This window comes from Hirundo rustica, chromosome 22 (assembly GCF_015227805.2).
Source record: "Hirundo rustica isolate bHirRus1 chromosome 22, bHirRus1.pri.v3, whole genome shotgun sequence".
Taxonomy (NCBI): domain Eukaryota; kingdom Metazoa; phylum Chordata; class Aves; order Passeriformes; family Hirundinidae; genus Hirundo; species Hirundo rustica.
Window position 1 is genome coordinate 1,258,235 of NC_053471.1, and position 17,629 is coordinate 1,275,863.

Genomic DNA, 17,629 nt, shown 5'->3' on the forward strand with positions numbered 1-17,629 from the left:
AACACTGAACTAGAAGGCAGCTGGTATCGAACCACTTAGAGAGGATATGGTGACACATTGTAGTAACACAAAATGGTTAATAAGAGAAAGAAACAGTAACAAAAATATTGATACAAACAAACAAAAAAAGAGAACACATTGTAACAGCTTTTTTTTCACCACCCAACAGCACTTGAAAGTATTAATCTAAGTTGCTTGCTAATACAAAAACTAGTAATTGCCAACCAACCAGTAGGAACAAACCCATTTTTTCTTTTTTTTTTTAAATTAAAAAAAATAAACATTTGACTTTTGTTGACATCACAGTCAACACATCTAGGCAGGAAGGACAGATTCTCCTCCAGACCCGACACGTGGGGTCCCTCACTCCATTTCCCATCAGGAACAAACACAAAAATCTCAATTTACAGGCTGAGCGCTTCGGGACGCACAGAATGAACCCTCCTGCCTTTCGCAGCATTGGCTGTGCCCGCTGCCTACCGAGTCCTCAGCCTGAGAGTCCTCCTCCTCCACGGCCAGCTCCTCCACCCAGTCCGAGTCCACCTCGATGGCGCGCTCCTCGCCGTCCACAGACAGGTGGCTGGGGCCCTGCCCGCTGCCCTGGCTCAGCGCGTTGGTGACGTCGGCCAGGTAGGACACGATGTGGCACGTGCACTCCAGGATCGTCACGTGCTGCCCAGCAGGAGGGAAGGAAAATCAGAGGCAACGCAGCCCACGGCAGTTGAACACGTCAATAGTCACCCCCCGGATAAATTGCTTTAAAATTCCCACCGGGTGACCAAACCAGGACAGCCTGGAGTTGTTTCTGCAAGAGCAGCAGCGGGACACGCCTCGCCTTACCTTCCCCTGCATGACGTTGGCATTCATTTTCTCCACCACGTTCTTTTGAGACAGGTATTTCTTGCTGCAATGCAGAACACTGGGAATTACTAGAGAATGGTTTAGGAGGGAAGGGATCCTAAAGCCCATCTCATCCCACCCCCTGCCATGAGCAGGGACACCTTCCAATATCCCAGGCTGGACCAAGCCCTGTCCAACCTGGCCTGGAACACTTTCAGGGATGAGGAGTCCAAAAACTCACTCCAGCTGACAGCCTTTAGGAAGTATAAATTCAGTCCTGACCAACAGTTTCAGTTTGCTTTAGATTAACAACAGGGAATGCAGAAACGCAGGAATTAAACCATTCAGAGTAAAGAAAAAAAAAAGTGATTGTTTGGGACAGATGGACGCAGATCAGCTTTCCTCAGACACTTTATATCTCAAACAACAAACAATAAACCAAGAGAGAAGGGAATATCTGTAAACAATTTCTGTCCCCAAAACACCAGAAAATAAACCAAAAACCCCACAAATGAAGCATCAGCAGCACAGAGTTGACTCTTACCATCTGCCCAGCCAGTCCACAGCAGCACCATGAAGCTGGAGGTGTCCCGCTCCTTGTCCTGCACTGGCCAAAGTCGCCATGACGACCATCAGCTCAGGAAAGCCGGTGCCGTCCCCATTGGCCAACATCTCCGTGGCCATCGGTATCAGAGTGCTGAGCAGAACGGTGCACACGCCTTCCCCCACTTGGCTGAGCAAAACCAGGAGAGTTTCACCACAAAGAACCTGCAGCACCTCAGGCAACAAGAGGAGAGCAAGAGGAGCACGGAGCGCACACAGGACAGGACGGAGGCTGTGCTTTACCTGTTCTCCCGGACGATGTAAGTGGTCAGGAGCTGCAGCAGCTGCCGGTTCTCCTGCACCACGTCCAGCTGGTCCGAGTCCTTGGGCGGGGACATGGTCATCCTGGTCAGCCAGGCCTGCAGCCTCACGGGCTCCACGCAGGCCAGCTGCGCCAGGGAGCCGCACAGGCGCAGCAGGCTGGGGTTGGGGCTCTTCTCAGCTGAGGGGAAAGTCACTGTCAGTGACGGATGCTCCGAGGAACGCGTGTGAAAACGGCTCTCCTCGAAAGCGCGGAGCTGCGACCCCGCTCCCTCCCACGGCTTTTCTCCCAAGCGTTTTCCAGTCTCAGACAATACAAGGCCGGTGTGAAGCGGGAGAGGCGGGATGGAGGAGATGCCACGGGCACTTACTCAGCTGGAAGAGCTTGGTGAAGAATTTCAGCACCCTGTTACAGAACTTGGCCGAGAGGTTCTCGTTGGCTGTCGCCATCATGATCTGCACCAGCTCTCCGCTGTACAGAGGGGAGAATTGAATCAGCTGTGTAAAAACCAGCCAGTTCCCCTTTGCCACTGGCTCCACTTCTCTCTGCCCTCACGTTCCAGACTGGCAGGAGCTTGTGTTAACACTGCTCAGCAGTCAAACCAGAGAAGCTGCTTTCAGCCAAACAGCAAACCCAACTCAGACCAAAACCCATAAACGGGCTCCTCAGTAGCATTTCAGTGCTCTCTACATATCCAGTCACAAAAGGGTCTGAACCGGCTCCAAAACAGAAGTCAAGATTTTCTTGCCTATCTTTTCCCTCCATACTAACAATGTACAGCCAGGCTGCCTTCATTCTAAACTGTTCAACAGGTAAAGAAAAAAACCAGGCAATGGTCAGCTTCCTGTTGGAGAAAGCTTCTCCTGCTGCTCACAACCCTGTGGTTGTGCCAGGCTGTTTCTATCACTGTTCTAGGCTGCTGCCTGCACAATTTGTCTTTATGATTCTAAGTCAGGCCAACCTCCCTCCCTCACCCTTAAAATTATCAACCAGTGGACCCACAGAGAGCAGAAAATTTGGGATTTTGCAGCTTGGTCTGTAAGTGTCTTAAGGAGCAGCATCTCTCAGAAATCTGCTCTGACAGAACAATCATCCTGCAAGATTTCACTGATCATCACCGTGAGGCCTGGCTGAGTATTTGATTTGGACAAAGATCCAGGTCCTCTCCCCCCCAGAGTCTCTTCCCACTCTCCTGCACTGCCTGAAGGATATCCTGGCTTTACAGAGTCTGTATTTTCCTGCACAATGGCACTAACATCACCTTGGTGTCTACAGTGAAAAGCTAACAGAAAAAGGATGAGAAATGAAGCCCTTGGGCTACAACTTCCATGGTGACTTCACCTTTCTGAAAAGAATTCCTCCATGGCTTTTCTAGCCTGGCTGCTCTCCAGCTGTTTCTCCAGATGCTGCAAACATTCCTCCAAGATGGACTCATCCAGGCCACTGAGGATTAAAAGAGGAATAGGTAAGGATCAAATACATGAGGATCAAGTAGGAACATCCAGAAACAATTTCAACAATCACAGCAGCTCTGAGAGGCCAGAAGTGATCAATTTGCCACTACAATTCCAGTAAATTTTCCACCAGTTGAAAGCATCTCTTCTTCCAAGAGACAGCAGAAAAGCAACTGATGAACAACTTTACATAAACACCAGCAGATCCACCGAGTTAGAACAAAGGGACACGTGATGCTGTAAGGCAAGTCCCAGCCAGCAACCCAAAATAATCCAGACTCTCCAGAGACTTCACACATAAATTCCTATAAAGAACTGCTCTTTTTACACTTTAAATCTCTTCTACTGTTACTCCTCCCCATTCTCTCTTGCTCTCACCCCCACTCCACAATTCTGGTAATGTGAATAAAATACCTGGTATTTATACAATACAAGTACAGAAGCTTTCACAGATATCAATAAGCTGATTTTTTCTGTCCCAAAACCAACCCTGCTGTAGCCAAGTCTTTGTTACCTGTTAGGGTCAGAGTGATGGGCCAGGATGTTATAGCACCCCGTGATCAGCTTCTCATAAACACGTGCCAGGAACTCATCGGACTCCGCCGGGCCCAAGATCCTCTCCAGGGAGTTGCTGCTGATTTCTGCCACACTCTCTGTGCTGGTCTCCAGAAGGAGAGGCAGCAGGGAATGGATCACCTGGGGTGGGTTCAGATCATCTGACCAGCTGGAAAAGAAAAGGACACAAGTTAATTCTCTGCGTGACGTGTCACAGCTCACGCCTACTGGAAACCAGAACTCACATTAAGTGAGGCACCGCTCTGGATGGAAGTCAGTGAGGGAACCCTTTTGGGAAAGGTGGGATGAAAACACTGGCTAAATCATTTTCTCAGAAAACAGCCACTCTTTGGAAAATTCTGCACATTATTTTTGCATGTATACAGTTACAACATCTGCCTAGACAGTTCCACTGTCATATATTGTGGCTTGTCTGCAGCGTCAACAACTACTTTTTGGTTTCAGAGTATTTTAGATTAAGTCCCTGGGAAAAAAAACTGGCATTTCACTTTTCCTTATGCATTAACAACTCCACACAAGCAAATGACAACAAAACACAAATGAATTAGTTAGATCCGGGTTGTGTCAGTTTGTATCCCAGTTTCTTCGAGTCCATACTTGACCAGAAGGTTTCCCCCAGGGAGCCTGACTTTAGGAGATACCACAGAAGACAGAAAGACAGTCTGCCATTCATTTGGTATCTGGAACCGTGGACTGGAAGGTTTATGTCAGAAGCAGCACCAGGTCACTGAGTGCTGCACAGACACGGCCTGGAGGACACAGACCAAAGCAGCCAGCAGCTGCGGAACGCACCGCAGCACAAGGCCTGACTTACACGATGAGATCCCCGGTGAGCCTGACCAGGGACAGCAGGGTGTGCTTGAGGGAGGCTGCCAGGGGCAGGCTCTGGCTGCACAGGGTGCCCAGGTGGGCGGCCTGCACGGCGCTGATGTAGCTCTCTGCAGGGATGGTGTCGTTGGCAAAGGCGTTGCGCTGGGGAGGGACAGACACACACACACACACACGTCAGAGCCCTGGATGTGGGACAGGGACACGCGCTGCCCCCACTGCAGCTGCTCTCGCGCCGCAGCAGGACCCCAGGCTGGACTCACCCACGAGCCGATGTTGGGGAACTCGTTGGTGTGGATATTGTTCCAGGATTCACACAGGGTCTGCACAGCTGATGGCAAGTTCTGGACAAGGGTCGGACCTGCAGTTCCACAGAACAATCAGGCACTGAATAAACTCACAGGTCTACAAGTCAAAATCATCCCTAAGTTTTTAAGAGCATCCCAGTTTCTGTCACTTCACTAAAACTGCAGAATACATGGCACGAATACTAACTCAGAGAAGTCTTCCGCATACCAACATTTCATAGCTCCCCGTTATTCCATTCCACAAGGTTCAATATGGTTGTAGAAACACTTCACTAATCCAGAGGAGCCCACCAGAAACTGATCCTTTCAAGGTTTGCCCAACTGTTTCAGTTGGCAGAGCACTGAAGAGACTCTGCAGCGTGCTGCCAGCAGCACAACTCACTCGTTTGAACAGCAGAGACCACTTTGGAATTGATACTGAAACTGGAAAGATCCAGCCCTGGAGGGAGGCACCCCGAGGCCCAGCAGCGCCCTGGCCCTCACCCAGAGTGTTGGACTTGCAGCGGCCGGAGCCGATGGCCAGCACGGCGGCGTAGCCCCGCAGCTTCTCCTCGCAGGGTTTGCTGTCCGGGGAACCCTCCTCCGACAGGCTCCGCAGCAAGTAGGATCTGCAGGTGGAGGGGATTCACCTCAGGAACCGGCTCTGCAGCTCAGAGCTAAGTGTGTCCATGGAGCGACAGATAAAACACAAACTTCTGAAGTTCTGCCCCACACTTCACCTCGCAGCACTAAGGGAGTTCTGGGCTTTTATCCCCTCTAAGCTACTTACCAGGAGAAGTGCCCAAAAAGAAAAAGCTGATTTACTTTTGCTTCCTTCTACACAGGTTCTAACGAGAGTTTAGAAGAATTTAGATTTTTTTTTAATGTAAGAATTAAACCCCCCTCCTCCTTTCTTGATGGTCTGACAGCCTCAGCATTATCCCAGAGAAATAACCTTAAGTAGCACTATCCTAGAGGGTGGCTTTATCTTTGGAGGAAAAGCTGGTTTTGCAAACTTGCAAGGAAGCCTGGAAGATCAGACAAGGAGGCTACTCAGAAACAACAAAGTCCCATGCATGGCTTGAGAAGCTACTTGTTATTCTCCTTTCAAAGCAATGGACCCTCTAAAGGACAAAATTATTACTCTGGACTATAAAACTGCCAGGCACTTCTAAGGAAACAACACACAGAATGCAGAGAAAGCCCAAAGCACAGCAGGAAATTGCAGTCCTGCTGGAAATCCCAAGGAGTGTACCTGGTAAAAGTAGCATAAGTGTCAATGAGCTGCAGCGTAGCAGGGAGGAGGTTCTTGGTTATCTCTGAGGATTTGTGAGGATCCGTTTCTGCAGCTAACTTGGAAAAGTGCTCATCTAGAGAAACCTGGATCTTGGAGATTGCAGCATCAAGGGTGTAAATGGACTGTAAACTGGGGACTTCGTGCAGCTGGAGAATGGTTGTGCAGTCGACAGCACAGAAAGAAGAGATCTGAAATTACAGAAGATGGAAGAGTGAGTGCAGATCACCCCACAGCAGCAGGGGTTTGTACGCCCAGCTGCGCTCCCACGCCTCACCTGTCGAGCAAAGTATTCCTCTGCTATTTCCACATCGTATTTCACTGAGATGCACTTGCTGGAGGTCAGCTCGATGAGAGGAGCAGCGTGCTCAGCCTTCATGCCCTGCTTGATAAGGTGATCCTACAAATGCCAAAACACAGATCCATCACACTTGGGACGGCGCTCCGCAATGAACCAGGTTAGAGAAGGCAGGCACAAGTTTTCCCCAAAAGAAATCCCAGGTGCAGTCAGCACCACTGTCACTGTGTCACTGCCACTGTCACTGTGTCACTGCCACTGTCACTGTGCCATTGCCACTGTCACCACCCCAGGAGGCTGCACCTTGATCCACGCGAGGTAGGACGGGATCTGCAGGCGGGAGGACCAGCGCAGGGTGTGCAGGAGGTCACAGTCACTCATCTCGGGGGTGTTCATGGCCAAATGGTGCATGTAGCTTTTGGAAGGAGGCAAAATCCCCAGGATCCGCCACAGGATCAGGAAGTAGTACTGAAGGGCACAGGCTTCCTGAACGGGGGAAGAGTTGGAAAAGTCAGCACGGAAAGACTGCAGTTCCCATCACTACAGCAAATGTCTCCTCGGGCACTCCACACTCCTGCAGATGTGCCAAATCAGATGAACACACCCTGGACTATCATGTTAAACAATAAAATACGCAACACAGGACTGAGAAAAGAAAAAATTATAGTATTTTCTCCTGTTTAATCATAAAAAGCTCAAGAGATGTGCAGCCAGCACAAACACTATGGTTAGTCAGGAGATTTTTATGTTCCTCATTACTCCAAGCACAGTCCAAACTACTTTGGTTAAGTACTTTGCCTGAAAACATTAAGTTTGAAAACTCGTTTTTCTTCAACACAGGCAGCAGAACAGTCTTACCAGTGCAGTGACATTTTTGTTCTCCCTCCTCCTGAGCGTATCAAACTGGGAGCCAGCAGCCAGTAAGGAGGTGAGGGCTGTGTAGAGCTCATCGTACTTCGTAGCCCTGGAGAAAAGGACGTCACAAACCTGCAGGAGACGACAAATCTTGCTTAGAAAAGCTCTTTAAGCATTCAGAATACCCACAGCCCAAAAATAAAAATAAACTTGCAAAATAAACTTCAGGTAGAGGTTCTGTTGGGACTTAGGATCACTGGACTGGGGATAAGGAGCAGGCAGGAGAGAGAGCCCATAACCCCGATGGCAACAAATTTATTGAGGAAACAAAACCCAGGGAGAACCTGGAGTAAAGTGATGAGAACAAAATTCTAATGCCACGTGTCTTTTATCTGAACCCCAAGCACTCCTGCAAGTACTACAACAGATCTTCACACACTTTTCACAGTGCCTGCACTGACATTCAACTAGAGGTAAGAAGGAATCCCACGTTATCTTATCTGCCCACTCCTCTTTTCTTCACTTCGTGAAAGATTCCTGGTCCCTCTTTTCAATCAAGTCTTTCCCTGTTGTTTGTTTTCCCTGGCACCTGGCAAACCCCCATGGCCCTCCAGAAAGCCTCCACCAGCAGTGCCATACCGTGCTATCCAGACGGTTCAGATCATCCTCAGAAGCTTCTGGAGACAGGATGCAGTAGAACCTGGGCTGTGGAGCAGAGTCTGGAATGTGAGAACAAAAAATAACCTTCCAAGTGGCAGTTTAAAACAGGCCACGTTGTGCTGGATTCTCTCCTCCACCCCCACAGACCACCGCCAGGTTCCAGGCCAGCTCCACGACACACTACAGGTGCTCTAACCTGTGCTACAGGCAGCCAAAGCTTTCCTACTCCTACAAATCCTGGCAAAATAAACACATCCTTCTTTTTAATCACTTGTTGCATACTCCTAGAAGGGAACATCCTTGAATTTTGTTTAATAAAACAATTCTTGAATTATTAGGTGTGCTTTTACCTACTCTAACTATGACTATTAAAAGCAGGAAAAGCTGCCCAAACCAAGGCACAGAAAAGGCTCTCATTTATTTATAAAAGCAAATCTTGGAATGAAAAATGCCCCACATTTTGTTTCTTACCTGATGAGCAGTGTTTGGTCCAGTTTTCTTCCACTTCTTTAAAGCCATGATAAAGCGGGACAGACGTTCGCCTGCTGCTGTCCTGGGATCCACTCACCCAGCCAATGGGGGGAGTCAGCAAATTATATTGTACCTGAGTTAGAAAAACCAAACAAAAACCCACCCATGGCACCCATGGCACCGAGGGATAGGGAGAAAACCACCCCACAGAGACAGAAACACAAAATAGAAACAGTCTTATTCATCCACTCTTCTGGAGGAAGCCCTGGACCCTCCCTGAAGGTTTTTTATTCTGGGCTGAGCAGTTTAAATCCATGGCCAAACTTCCCACAGCTGGAAAAGCCAGGCACAAAGCACCATCTCCATCCCATTAATAAGGACACTGCCAAAAACCTCCATGGTGAAACATTAAAGCAAAAAAGTACAAAAGGTATTCATGAAATAATCAGCCAAATACTCAATATTTTAAAGATATGGTGGGACAATCATCCTGTCCTTACTAGGATTTATTAAGACACATCAGGAATTTACACTCCAACTGAACGTGCCGCTAGGAACCAGCCACGATAATTAATCGTTCCTTGGACTCCCGAGTTTGGTAACAACATCAAAACTGATTTACTCACAAGGGTCGTGGGAAGAACACCCCAAATGATTGCCCACTACAGATTCCTGCTGGGTGACCAATTTAATATCCAGCTGTGTAAATCTCACCTGCTCAAACAGGTACACGGGGGCCTTGGAGTACTGGTGGAGCAGGTAGTCAAACACCAGCAGCAGCCGCGCCACGATAAGAGGCACTGAACACTGCTGGGTCTCCATGTTTGCTGTCAGCTCCACAATGGTCTGGATACAGAGCATCATGATGGATCTGCGGCCCCTCTCTGAGAAATTGTGGAAAATGAGCAGCAGCAGCTGGAGATGCTCCACGTTCAGATCTTCTGTGTCACTGGGGAGAGTCCCCTGCAAGGCGTTTTGCTTCAGGGTGCCCACAAACCTGGCAAACAAATCAGGAGAGGAAGTTTGGCAAGTTTAGTTCTCCTCTTAGATCCCTCTTTAAAATCTCTTTTAACTATTACTAGAAGTAATTATATTTTTCTGCTTACTGTTCTAATACTGGCTATTTCACAAATGTTCACTACATTATGTATTGGAATGAGACTGTGTGACCAGTAAAACCTACAGAAATTAAATCAGCTGCAATTATATCTAGTGGAAAACAGGAACAATCATTCAAATGGAGAAGGGATGATTCAAACCTGTTCCCAAACAGGGAAAGGCTCTTCATTAGAGCTTTAAACCACCTAAAGCCATAATGGAGAGAGGAACAATCTCAGCACCACCCTACCAGGACCTACCAGAAACCCGCTGCGAAATAAGAGATTCTCCTTCCCTTTTTACAGCCAGCCCTGCTGCAACTCAGCCTCCTGCCCCCTAACTCCTGAGGGCAGCTCTCATTTGCTGGGCTCTGGTGAAGGATTCCCCAGCACAGCAGACTGACCCTCGGCTCCTCCCAGCACCACGCGGATCCCAGACCAGGGAACACGCACACTCGGAACGGAGAATTTCACGTGACGGCAAATGAGAGAGGTAAGAGGGGACTGATTTACAGCTCAGCAAAAAATGATCTCACCTTTCCCACACTTTAAGGCATTCTGGAACGTCAGGATCTCCCTGGGCACTGGCTTTATGCTGCCAAATCAGGAGGAGTCGGGACAGCACCGACAAACTTTGAGGGTGGATGTAGAGAGGCCACGGACCTTCAGAAAAAGGGGCGACTCCCAGCTGCTGGAGAAGTGTGTTCTGGAACAAAAGAGGGGCTTGTTGGAAGGAGGCAAGTCCTGTCTGACGCTTTAATTAATGAAAAGTATGATCTGAGCATAGAGATGACAATACACAGCGAGGCTCTCAGCTCTGCTCGCACAGCAATGCCTCTCCTGTCTCAGATACAGGGCAGAGCTACTGAGGGACACTCAATGCTGTCACTCTGCCACCTAAACACAACAAAATCTCAACATCAATGCAGAAAAAATGGCATTAATGAGCTTTTCTCATTCACTGCAATATCAGAGCAGGAGAGACTGTGCTACTGTGTGCAGTATCTGTGAATCTGCAAGGAGAGCCCTTTGACTGATCACAGCAATATTTGCTTCCTTTCAAATGTGGTAAAAAGGCAGATTGATGAAAAGCCCAACTGCTTTTAAAAATTAACAAACAACAGAGTGTTTTAAGTACAGTAGAAAACAGTCCACAAAGCACAGGGGGTGAATTCAGTGACGAGTGAAGCAGGTTTGTAACCTCCATGACAGGGTTAAGTCAGGTCAGCTCATGACCCAGTAAAGAAACCCAGAGGCTACAAAGTTAGGACATTAAAGTAAAAGGATTAATTTGATTCTCTCCTGAGAAATTCTAAGGCCTTTTGGCATCAGTCGTGACAGCAGAGCAAATCTGTAGGAATGTCTCTTGATAAACTCATGGACAGAGGCAACTCTCCAAGACAAAATACACAAACTCATTTCCTTCTCAGCTTTCATCACCTTCAAAGGCCAGCGGATTAGTCTGAATTCCAGATGTTAACTTTGCACTGTGCAGGATGTTTGGTGCTGGATGACTGCAAAGGTCATTCAAATCACAGCACTCAAAATATTCCAACCTCTTTTTGCAGAATATACTCAGGGCCAAACGGAACAACCAACACACTGCTCAAGGTGCAGAGAGCCCATTGAGGCACAAACAGACACCAACACTTCTTCATTTTATTTGTGCATCCAATCCCAGCTCACCTGCAGGGCAGGGGACTGAAGATCTGAGGTCACCAAGGAATGGTTGAAGTGATACAGAGCAGCAGCAAACTCCTCATCTGACGTGCCTGTAAGACAAGGATCGAAAGCCACTCGGTACCTGTGCTCTCCAGTATTTAAAACTCTGACACAAAACTAAAAAAAAAGAGACAGCTCTGAGCTGTACAGCTCTACCAGAGAGGTTTGCTCACTCACCCTTCAGGCCATCCTTGTCCACCTCCTTGATGATGCTGGCCAGCGTGGCCATGTGCTGCTCTGACAGGGACACGCTCAGGTAGTTGCGGATGAAGTTATTCCTGGAGTTCAGCATAGAAGAAGTGATAAAGTTCAAAATGTTTGAAGCTAGGCTCAAAAACTGAAAAGAAAAGAGAAACACGCTATAGAAGCAATAAAGGCAGAAGGACAACATTAAACAAAAACTAAACCACCAGCACAATAAATCGAGTCCCTTAAACCTCCCCTCCCTGATGGCAATCCAGCTCCTTGCACTGTAGTCTGGACCAGGACTGATTCCAGAACTCTCTGAGAAGGCTGGAGGCCTCCAACTTCACTACAGTATTTATTTTTGTCTTTACCCAACAGGGTTGGAGCTAAAAGCATTCTATCAGCAAGTCACTGTCACTTGCAGCTCTGCCCCCATCTTCCCTCTCCCTCTGTAACCGAAACAGAGACAACGGAGAGGGAGAGGGAAAGGGAGAGGGACAGGGAGAGGAACAGGGAGAGGGACAGGGAGAGGGACAGGGAGAGGGACAGGGAGAGGGACAGGGAGTGGGACAGGGAGTGGGACAGGGAGAGGGACAGGGAGAGGGACAGGGAGAGGGACAGGGAGAGGGACACGGAGAGGGACATGGAGTGGGACAGGGAGAGGGACAGGGAGAGGGACAGGGAGAGGGACAGGGAGAGGAGCTGCCCCGGGCCGAGCTCTGGCCGTACCAGCTCGGGGTCCTTGCGGCTGGCCAGGATGTTCCCGTTCTCCCCAGCACTCTGCTTGTTGGGGCTCTTCACCCTCGGGGAGCTCTCCAAAGGAGGGGGTGGAGGAGGAGGCGGTGGAGCCACTTTCTCTTTGCTGGGAGAGATTGTCTCTTCAAACCATTGCCCCAGGATCGGTTCACTGTCGTCATCTAGCACACAGGGCAGGAACAACAAACCCATCCTGTTATAAGCAAATACCTCACAAAACTACCCAGCCTGAGAAGGGCCTAAAACAGAATTTCACTGAGCAGCCTCAAGGTGTCTGCTATCTTCATTTCTTCTGTCCAAAACACAAGGCAAAGCCCTTCCACAGAGGTCCAGCAGGAATTTACATAGAGAAATTATTTCCACTCTCCTCTAAAGCAAATGCTGTCAAATCCCAGCCACCCAGGCTTCAGTTTGCACAAGAGTGCAGTCAGCACTGCTTCTGCCACACAGACCTTACAAACTGCTCTGTATATTCAGTGTTACAAGTCACAGTCTGAGCACAGTAGCCAGGTTCCCATTAAATGTGAAAAGCAGTGTAAAATCCCGAGCTGCTGCAAACTGTGTTACCTTGGCTGCTGTCCTCCTCAGTGCTGCTGAAGTCATCCTCGTAGTAAGTGTTGGAGTCAGTGGAGGCACTGGCATCGCTGCTCATGGAGCCCTTCCTCTGGCGCTGCAGGACACAGGCCTAAAGAACAGCAGAACCAGGAAAATGTTAGGATTATGAAAGATAGTAATTGGGAAATAAGACACACCTTTTCATTTTCTTCTAGCAAATTTGTCTCAACTAGTCTATTAACAGTTTTTCAAGGCTTAAGTTGTACTAAAAATTACACGGGATGGTTGAAAATAAACAATCTACGCCAAGCTTGTAAGCAACATTTGAAACAACAGTTCTAATATAAAATCACCTGTTACCAATGCAGTCTTTTCACCTTCCCACTGAAGTTACAAAAAAAAAATGCACTTCCATTAGCACAAGTTTGTCAGATTTACATCAGAGGAAGGAGGAAGGAGGAAGGAGGAAGGAGGAAGGAGGAAGGAGAAAGGAGAAAGGGGGAAGGAGAAAGGAGGAAGGAGAAAGGAGGAAGGAGAAAGGAGGAAGGAGAAAGGAGGAAGGAGAAAGGAGGAAGGAGAAAGGAGGAAGGAGAAAGGAGGAAGGAGAAAGGAGGAAGGAGAAAGGAGGAAGGAGAAAGGAGGAAGGAGAAAGGAGGAAGGAGAAAGGAGGAAGGAGAAAGGAGGAAGGAGAAAGGAGGAAGGAGAAAGGAGGAAGGAGAAAGGAGGAAGGAGAAAGGAGGAAGGAGGAAAGAGAAAGGAGAACGGAGAAAGGAGAACGGAGAAAGGAGAACGGAGAAAGGCTGACTTTTGAATGAAGAATTCTATGTTCTCAGCACAGCCCCAGTGCGTTAAGTGATGACAATCTGGAGTAGCTCAGCTCCAGCAGTTCTCTAGCTGTGTGCCAGTTCCTACCTTTCTGTAGGAAGTGGAGAGCAGAGTCAACAGCAGATTAGTGAGTGGCACAGAGTCTGTGAGCCGCTGGATCCTCTGGATGGACGTGCTCTGGGCCATGATATCCAGCACTGCTGGAGGGCCGTCGCTCTCCCAGCCCTGGAGGACACAATTTCAAATTGAATTGAAAGAAAGAGAAATTGGTAGAATTCCAATAGAAGGAATTCCAGTGGAGAAGGGAGAATGTCTCAGAACAATGTCCCTGCCACCTGAATACCTTGTGCAACGCCTCCACTTGCAGATCTTGGAAAAGAGATGACAGCAATTTGATGGCATGATTTGCCAGCACCACTGACAGCACCCCAAACCCTTGATGCCTGCAGAAACAGAAAGGACAGAACATCACCTCAGGAGGAAAATAATAAATTAATAAATACTAAATAAAGCGACAGCTTTGCTAAACTGGAGACAACAACTCCTCTACTTTCCGAGACTCGGGACTTGAATTGCAAAGAGAGATAAAATGTCACCAGAGCAGCAAGACCCTGCAGCAGCTGCTTGCTGGGGCTGCTCAGAGCCCTGGGCAATGCTTCCTGCAGGGGTGTCACGTACCCTTTCCCAGGTCCCAGCTTGGGAGACCCCACGCCCTCCTTAGTGCGAGCAATGATGTCTCTGACGCGAAGAGCAGCCAAGGGATCCTTCTCCTTCCCCTTATCAGCCAAGGCCGTGGGGCTGAGGTTCAAGATGAGGAAGAGGCTGTTCAGCAAGCACCAAGCCCCGAGCAGCTGGAAGTTCTGATAATGCTATCGTGCCAAAAGTCACGGGGAAGGGGGGAGAGAAAAGCACCAAAAAAGACAAAACACCATCAATCCAAATGCCAAAGTGCACCAGCACAAAAAGGATGGAAAAGCTCCCTGAGATGGAAATCTTACCTCCCCCCCTGCACGGCGTGAACTGCTGATGGCCTGTCCAATCATCTCATAGATTTCAAGCTGCAAATAAAGCCAAAACCACGGTAAGGCACCCCACCAGACAGCAACAAAAACAAAAACTCCAAATGCAATTGTATTTTACCCTCTACAACTAGCCACCCCTTTAACTCCCTTACCAGCAGTGGCAATGGCCCAAAATCATAGCTGCGTATCGCACAGCAAACAAACACAAATTCTGCGCTCTTCGCTTGCTGAGGAGGAAAAGAATGAACACTGCGTCGTTCACTTACACATTTCTGTACAATAGTAGCAGCATCGTTTTCATAATCTTCTTCTTTGGAGCTCGTCGAGCCGGTTCGTACCTGTTGGGTGCTGCCCACGTGCAGGATGGCCATGCAGGTGGCCACGCTCACACCTCGGGGAAAACAAGAGCATTCTTAGGAAGAGGCAGTCTTGGGACAAAATGTTCCTATTTAGCACATTAAGACAAGTGGTATGGAACACGTCCATCAACTTGATGGAGCAGGGAATGCTCAGTATTGCAGCGAAAGATTAAAAAGTCTTTAGTGCCCTCAAAAGAGAGAAGTTTTACCCTACAGAAACACGTGGGAGCAGTTAGAGGAGGTAATGTTTTACCATGTCATTCAATACCAGTTTTAAGGCAATCCTCAGACTCGAGTGCCACATCTCCTTAAAGTGTCCCCCGTACCAATTAAACACTCAGGATTCTGGTGTGCTCAAACCCCTCCTGGGAAACAAGGCTAATCTGGGGCTCTAACAAATTAAGCTGAAGCCTAAAGTAAAAATATATTATCCTCTGAATATAAAAAGAAACAGCAGAAATTACAGGCTGCTAAGAAAACGTTGAGTCACTCAGTCTTTTTCTTCGACACTGACAGGAACAACGGCAGAAGGCATCAGCAACAACTTCAACATTAACCCCATCACCGCGCTGCGCCGCAGAGCTTCAAATCCACGAGAAACGAAGCCTACTCCATGGGCTGAGCCCCCACCGCACGCAGCTAACAAAGCGCAGCCAAAAGCCCCAAAAAACAACCACCAGAGATCCACTCACCCGCATAGAGACAGCTGAGAGCGAGAACAGTCACGTCCTGGAGACGCGTGGGTGTCAGGGGCTCCAGCACGGGCAGGGACAGCGTATCCAGAGCCATGGTGACATCGATCACCAGCGAGTGGAACCTGCGGGCAGGACACGGGCTGAGCGCTGCCCCGGCAGCACGCTGCCCTCCCCGGGCACACGGAGGTGCCCCAAGCAGGGCCGGCACTGACCCGTTGCGCACGGCCGTGGCGTCGGCCACCGTGGCCGGCATGATGAAGAAGGAGTTGGCGGACACGGCGTCCTGGAAGCGGTTGATGTAGCGCAGGAAGTAGGGCAGGTTCAGGCACACGCGCAGCAGCTTCTCGGAGCCACCTGCCAAACCGCAGCAGCAGGGCTGTGTCACCGGCTCGGCGCTAACGGCGCTCGGTAATTGACTTAATTGCTCTCGGTGGTGAGAAAACGCCATCGGAGACGGGGCAATAGGATAAAGAGAGCTTTCTAACAGCAGCTGCTCGAGGTTGCAGCCCGCACTCGGAAATGGGTGTCACAAAGCTCTGTGTCCACGTTATGGGGCACACCAGGTCCAGCTGGTGGGGGCTTGATGACCCCAAATCACGATTCAGCAATCCACCCCATTAGGTATTTCACACTGTCCACCTAATTTACCCCTCCAAACACAAACACACTGAGCTCTGCAATGAAAACCCCGTTCCAGCCACGACCTCCCTTGGCAATCACCAGGAAACTCAGGGAACCCTTTAGGTCAGAGAGTTTCTTCCCACTCAGAGATGTAACACTGGAGACACATTTTCCCAGTATTTTTTTGGCCCCAAGCTAGAAGAAAGCTGATTCTCACCAAGTTCTTGCAGGCTGGCCACATTCTGAGCAATGAATATGCTCTTGGTCTTTGTTGCAGAGGTTTGATCTGTGGCAGCTTGATCCTCGCTCTCTCCTTCCACCTAAAGCAAGCACACACTAAATATATTACGGAGGCACTAAAAACACACGTTATTTCTCTAAGTCTCTACACAGAAGCAAGGTGTATCAGCAGCACAACTCCAAAGAGCCATGGATGTCACTGAACCTTGCATTCCATGAGGAAACAAATCCAGTATAGCACAAACAGAATGTGGTTGTTTGCCATTTATCCCAGGCAAGCAGGATCCATGTACTTAAGAAAGGTTCTCTTTACACCTGGATCAAGAAGTAGCACTTAGAGCCCTCTGTCTCTCCCTGCACTGGGTTGATAATGTTGAAACTCGGACTGTTTCTGTTTTAGAGGTTTTTTACCTGTGTCTCTGTTGTGATTGATGGCGACGACGAGACTCTGGGGTTAAAGACTGATGTCAATTGGTTGAGGAAGTTCATCTGCACTTCCTTCTGTCTCAGCTCCGGGCTCACCGGGGAGGCCAATTCCTTCTGGTCCTCAACTGCAGGGAGAAAACAAACCCCCATTTCAGACAGCAAACCTCAGATTTTCCGTGCCTAACTCCAGTGCTGCAGTGACACACACACAGCTGAAGCCCCCTCCCTACCATCAGAGAGGGTTTTGACGGTCTGAGGCAGCTTGGCTGATTTCATCATCGCTGTGAAGGTGATGATTTCCGTCCGGTCCAGGCGGCTGCAGCCCGTGCACAGCCCCTTGATCAGCAGAATGAGGTGTTTCTACAGAAAACAGAGACATCAAGTGTCATCTAAACTCTCTTGAGTCCAATCCCTCCTCCGTATCGTTTACTCTAAGCAGGTGGATTTAGAGTCATGCAGCTTCAGCCGGTGAGGCCACTGCAACCGTTCTGAGCCACTCTGATCTCCCCTGAGGATGGAGACACATCCCTGAGTGCAGGTAATCCAGGGCACTGACACTGCCTGTGCTTCCTGTGGAAAACACCTGGAAAAGCTCTCTCTGCTGTGACACACTGCGTTACGGGAACACTCCTCACAGGCCTTCCCTCTTTCAAATGTATTTACGCTTTCCCACAAGACAGAAATACAAGCAGGCGAG

General features: G+C 48.9%; 1 protein-coding gene across 2 annotated transcripts in view; it reads right to left on the reverse strand.

The window, feature by feature from the left end:
• UBR4 (ubiquitin protein ligase E3 component n-recognin 4) overlaps positions 1-17,629 on the reverse strand; it is a 92,161-nt gene that overhangs the window by 69,547 nt on the left and 4,985 nt on the right. For both annotated transcript variants that reach the window (XM_040084719.2, XM_058423343.1), the window contains exons 4-35: positions 17,163-17,292; positions 16,918-17,057; positions 16,484-16,586; positions 15,858-15,999; positions 15,643-15,767; positions 14,858-14,982; positions 14,568-14,627; positions 14,248-14,438; positions 13,913-14,012; positions 13,657-13,794; positions 12,757-12,874; positions 12,163-12,350; positions 11,425-11,584; positions 11,212-11,297; positions 10,062-10,231; positions 9,143-9,425; positions 8,429-8,561; positions 7,937-8,016; positions 7,301-7,429; positions 6,746-6,928; positions 6,422-6,544; positions 6,106-6,335; positions 5,355-5,479; positions 4,827-4,924; positions 4,550-4,707; positions 3,674-3,883; positions 3,047-3,148; positions 2,076-2,176; positions 1,687-1,885; positions 1,385-1,573; positions 841-904; positions 481-672 (exon numbers count right to left, since the gene is read on the reverse strand). In XM_040084719.2, the coding sequence (XP_039940653.1) occupies positions 481-672; positions 841-904; positions 1,385-1,573; positions 1,687-1,885; positions 2,076-2,176; positions 3,047-3,148; positions 3,674-3,883; positions 4,550-4,707; positions 4,827-4,924; positions 5,355-5,479; positions 6,106-6,335; positions 6,422-6,544; positions 6,746-6,928; positions 7,301-7,429; positions 7,937-8,016; positions 8,429-8,561; positions 9,143-9,425; positions 10,062-10,231; positions 11,212-11,297; positions 11,425-11,584; positions 12,163-12,350; positions 12,757-12,874; positions 13,657-13,794; positions 13,913-14,012; positions 14,248-14,438; positions 14,568-14,627; positions 14,858-14,982; positions 15,643-15,767; positions 15,858-15,999; positions 16,484-16,586; positions 16,918-17,057; positions 17,163-17,292 (4,575 nt within the window). The remainder of the gene's footprint in view (positions 1-480; positions 673-840; positions 905-1,384; positions 1,574-1,686; positions 1,886-2,075; positions 2,177-3,046; positions 3,149-3,673; positions 3,884-4,549; positions 4,708-4,826; positions 4,925-5,354; positions 5,480-6,105; positions 6,336-6,421; positions 6,545-6,745; positions 6,929-7,300; positions 7,430-7,936; positions 8,017-8,428; positions 8,562-9,142; positions 9,426-10,061; positions 10,232-11,211; positions 11,298-11,424; positions 11,585-12,162; positions 12,351-12,756; positions 12,875-13,656; positions 13,795-13,912; positions 14,013-14,247; positions 14,439-14,567; positions 14,628-14,857; positions 14,983-15,642; positions 15,768-15,857; positions 16,000-16,483; positions 16,587-16,917; positions 17,058-17,162; positions 17,293-17,629) is intronic.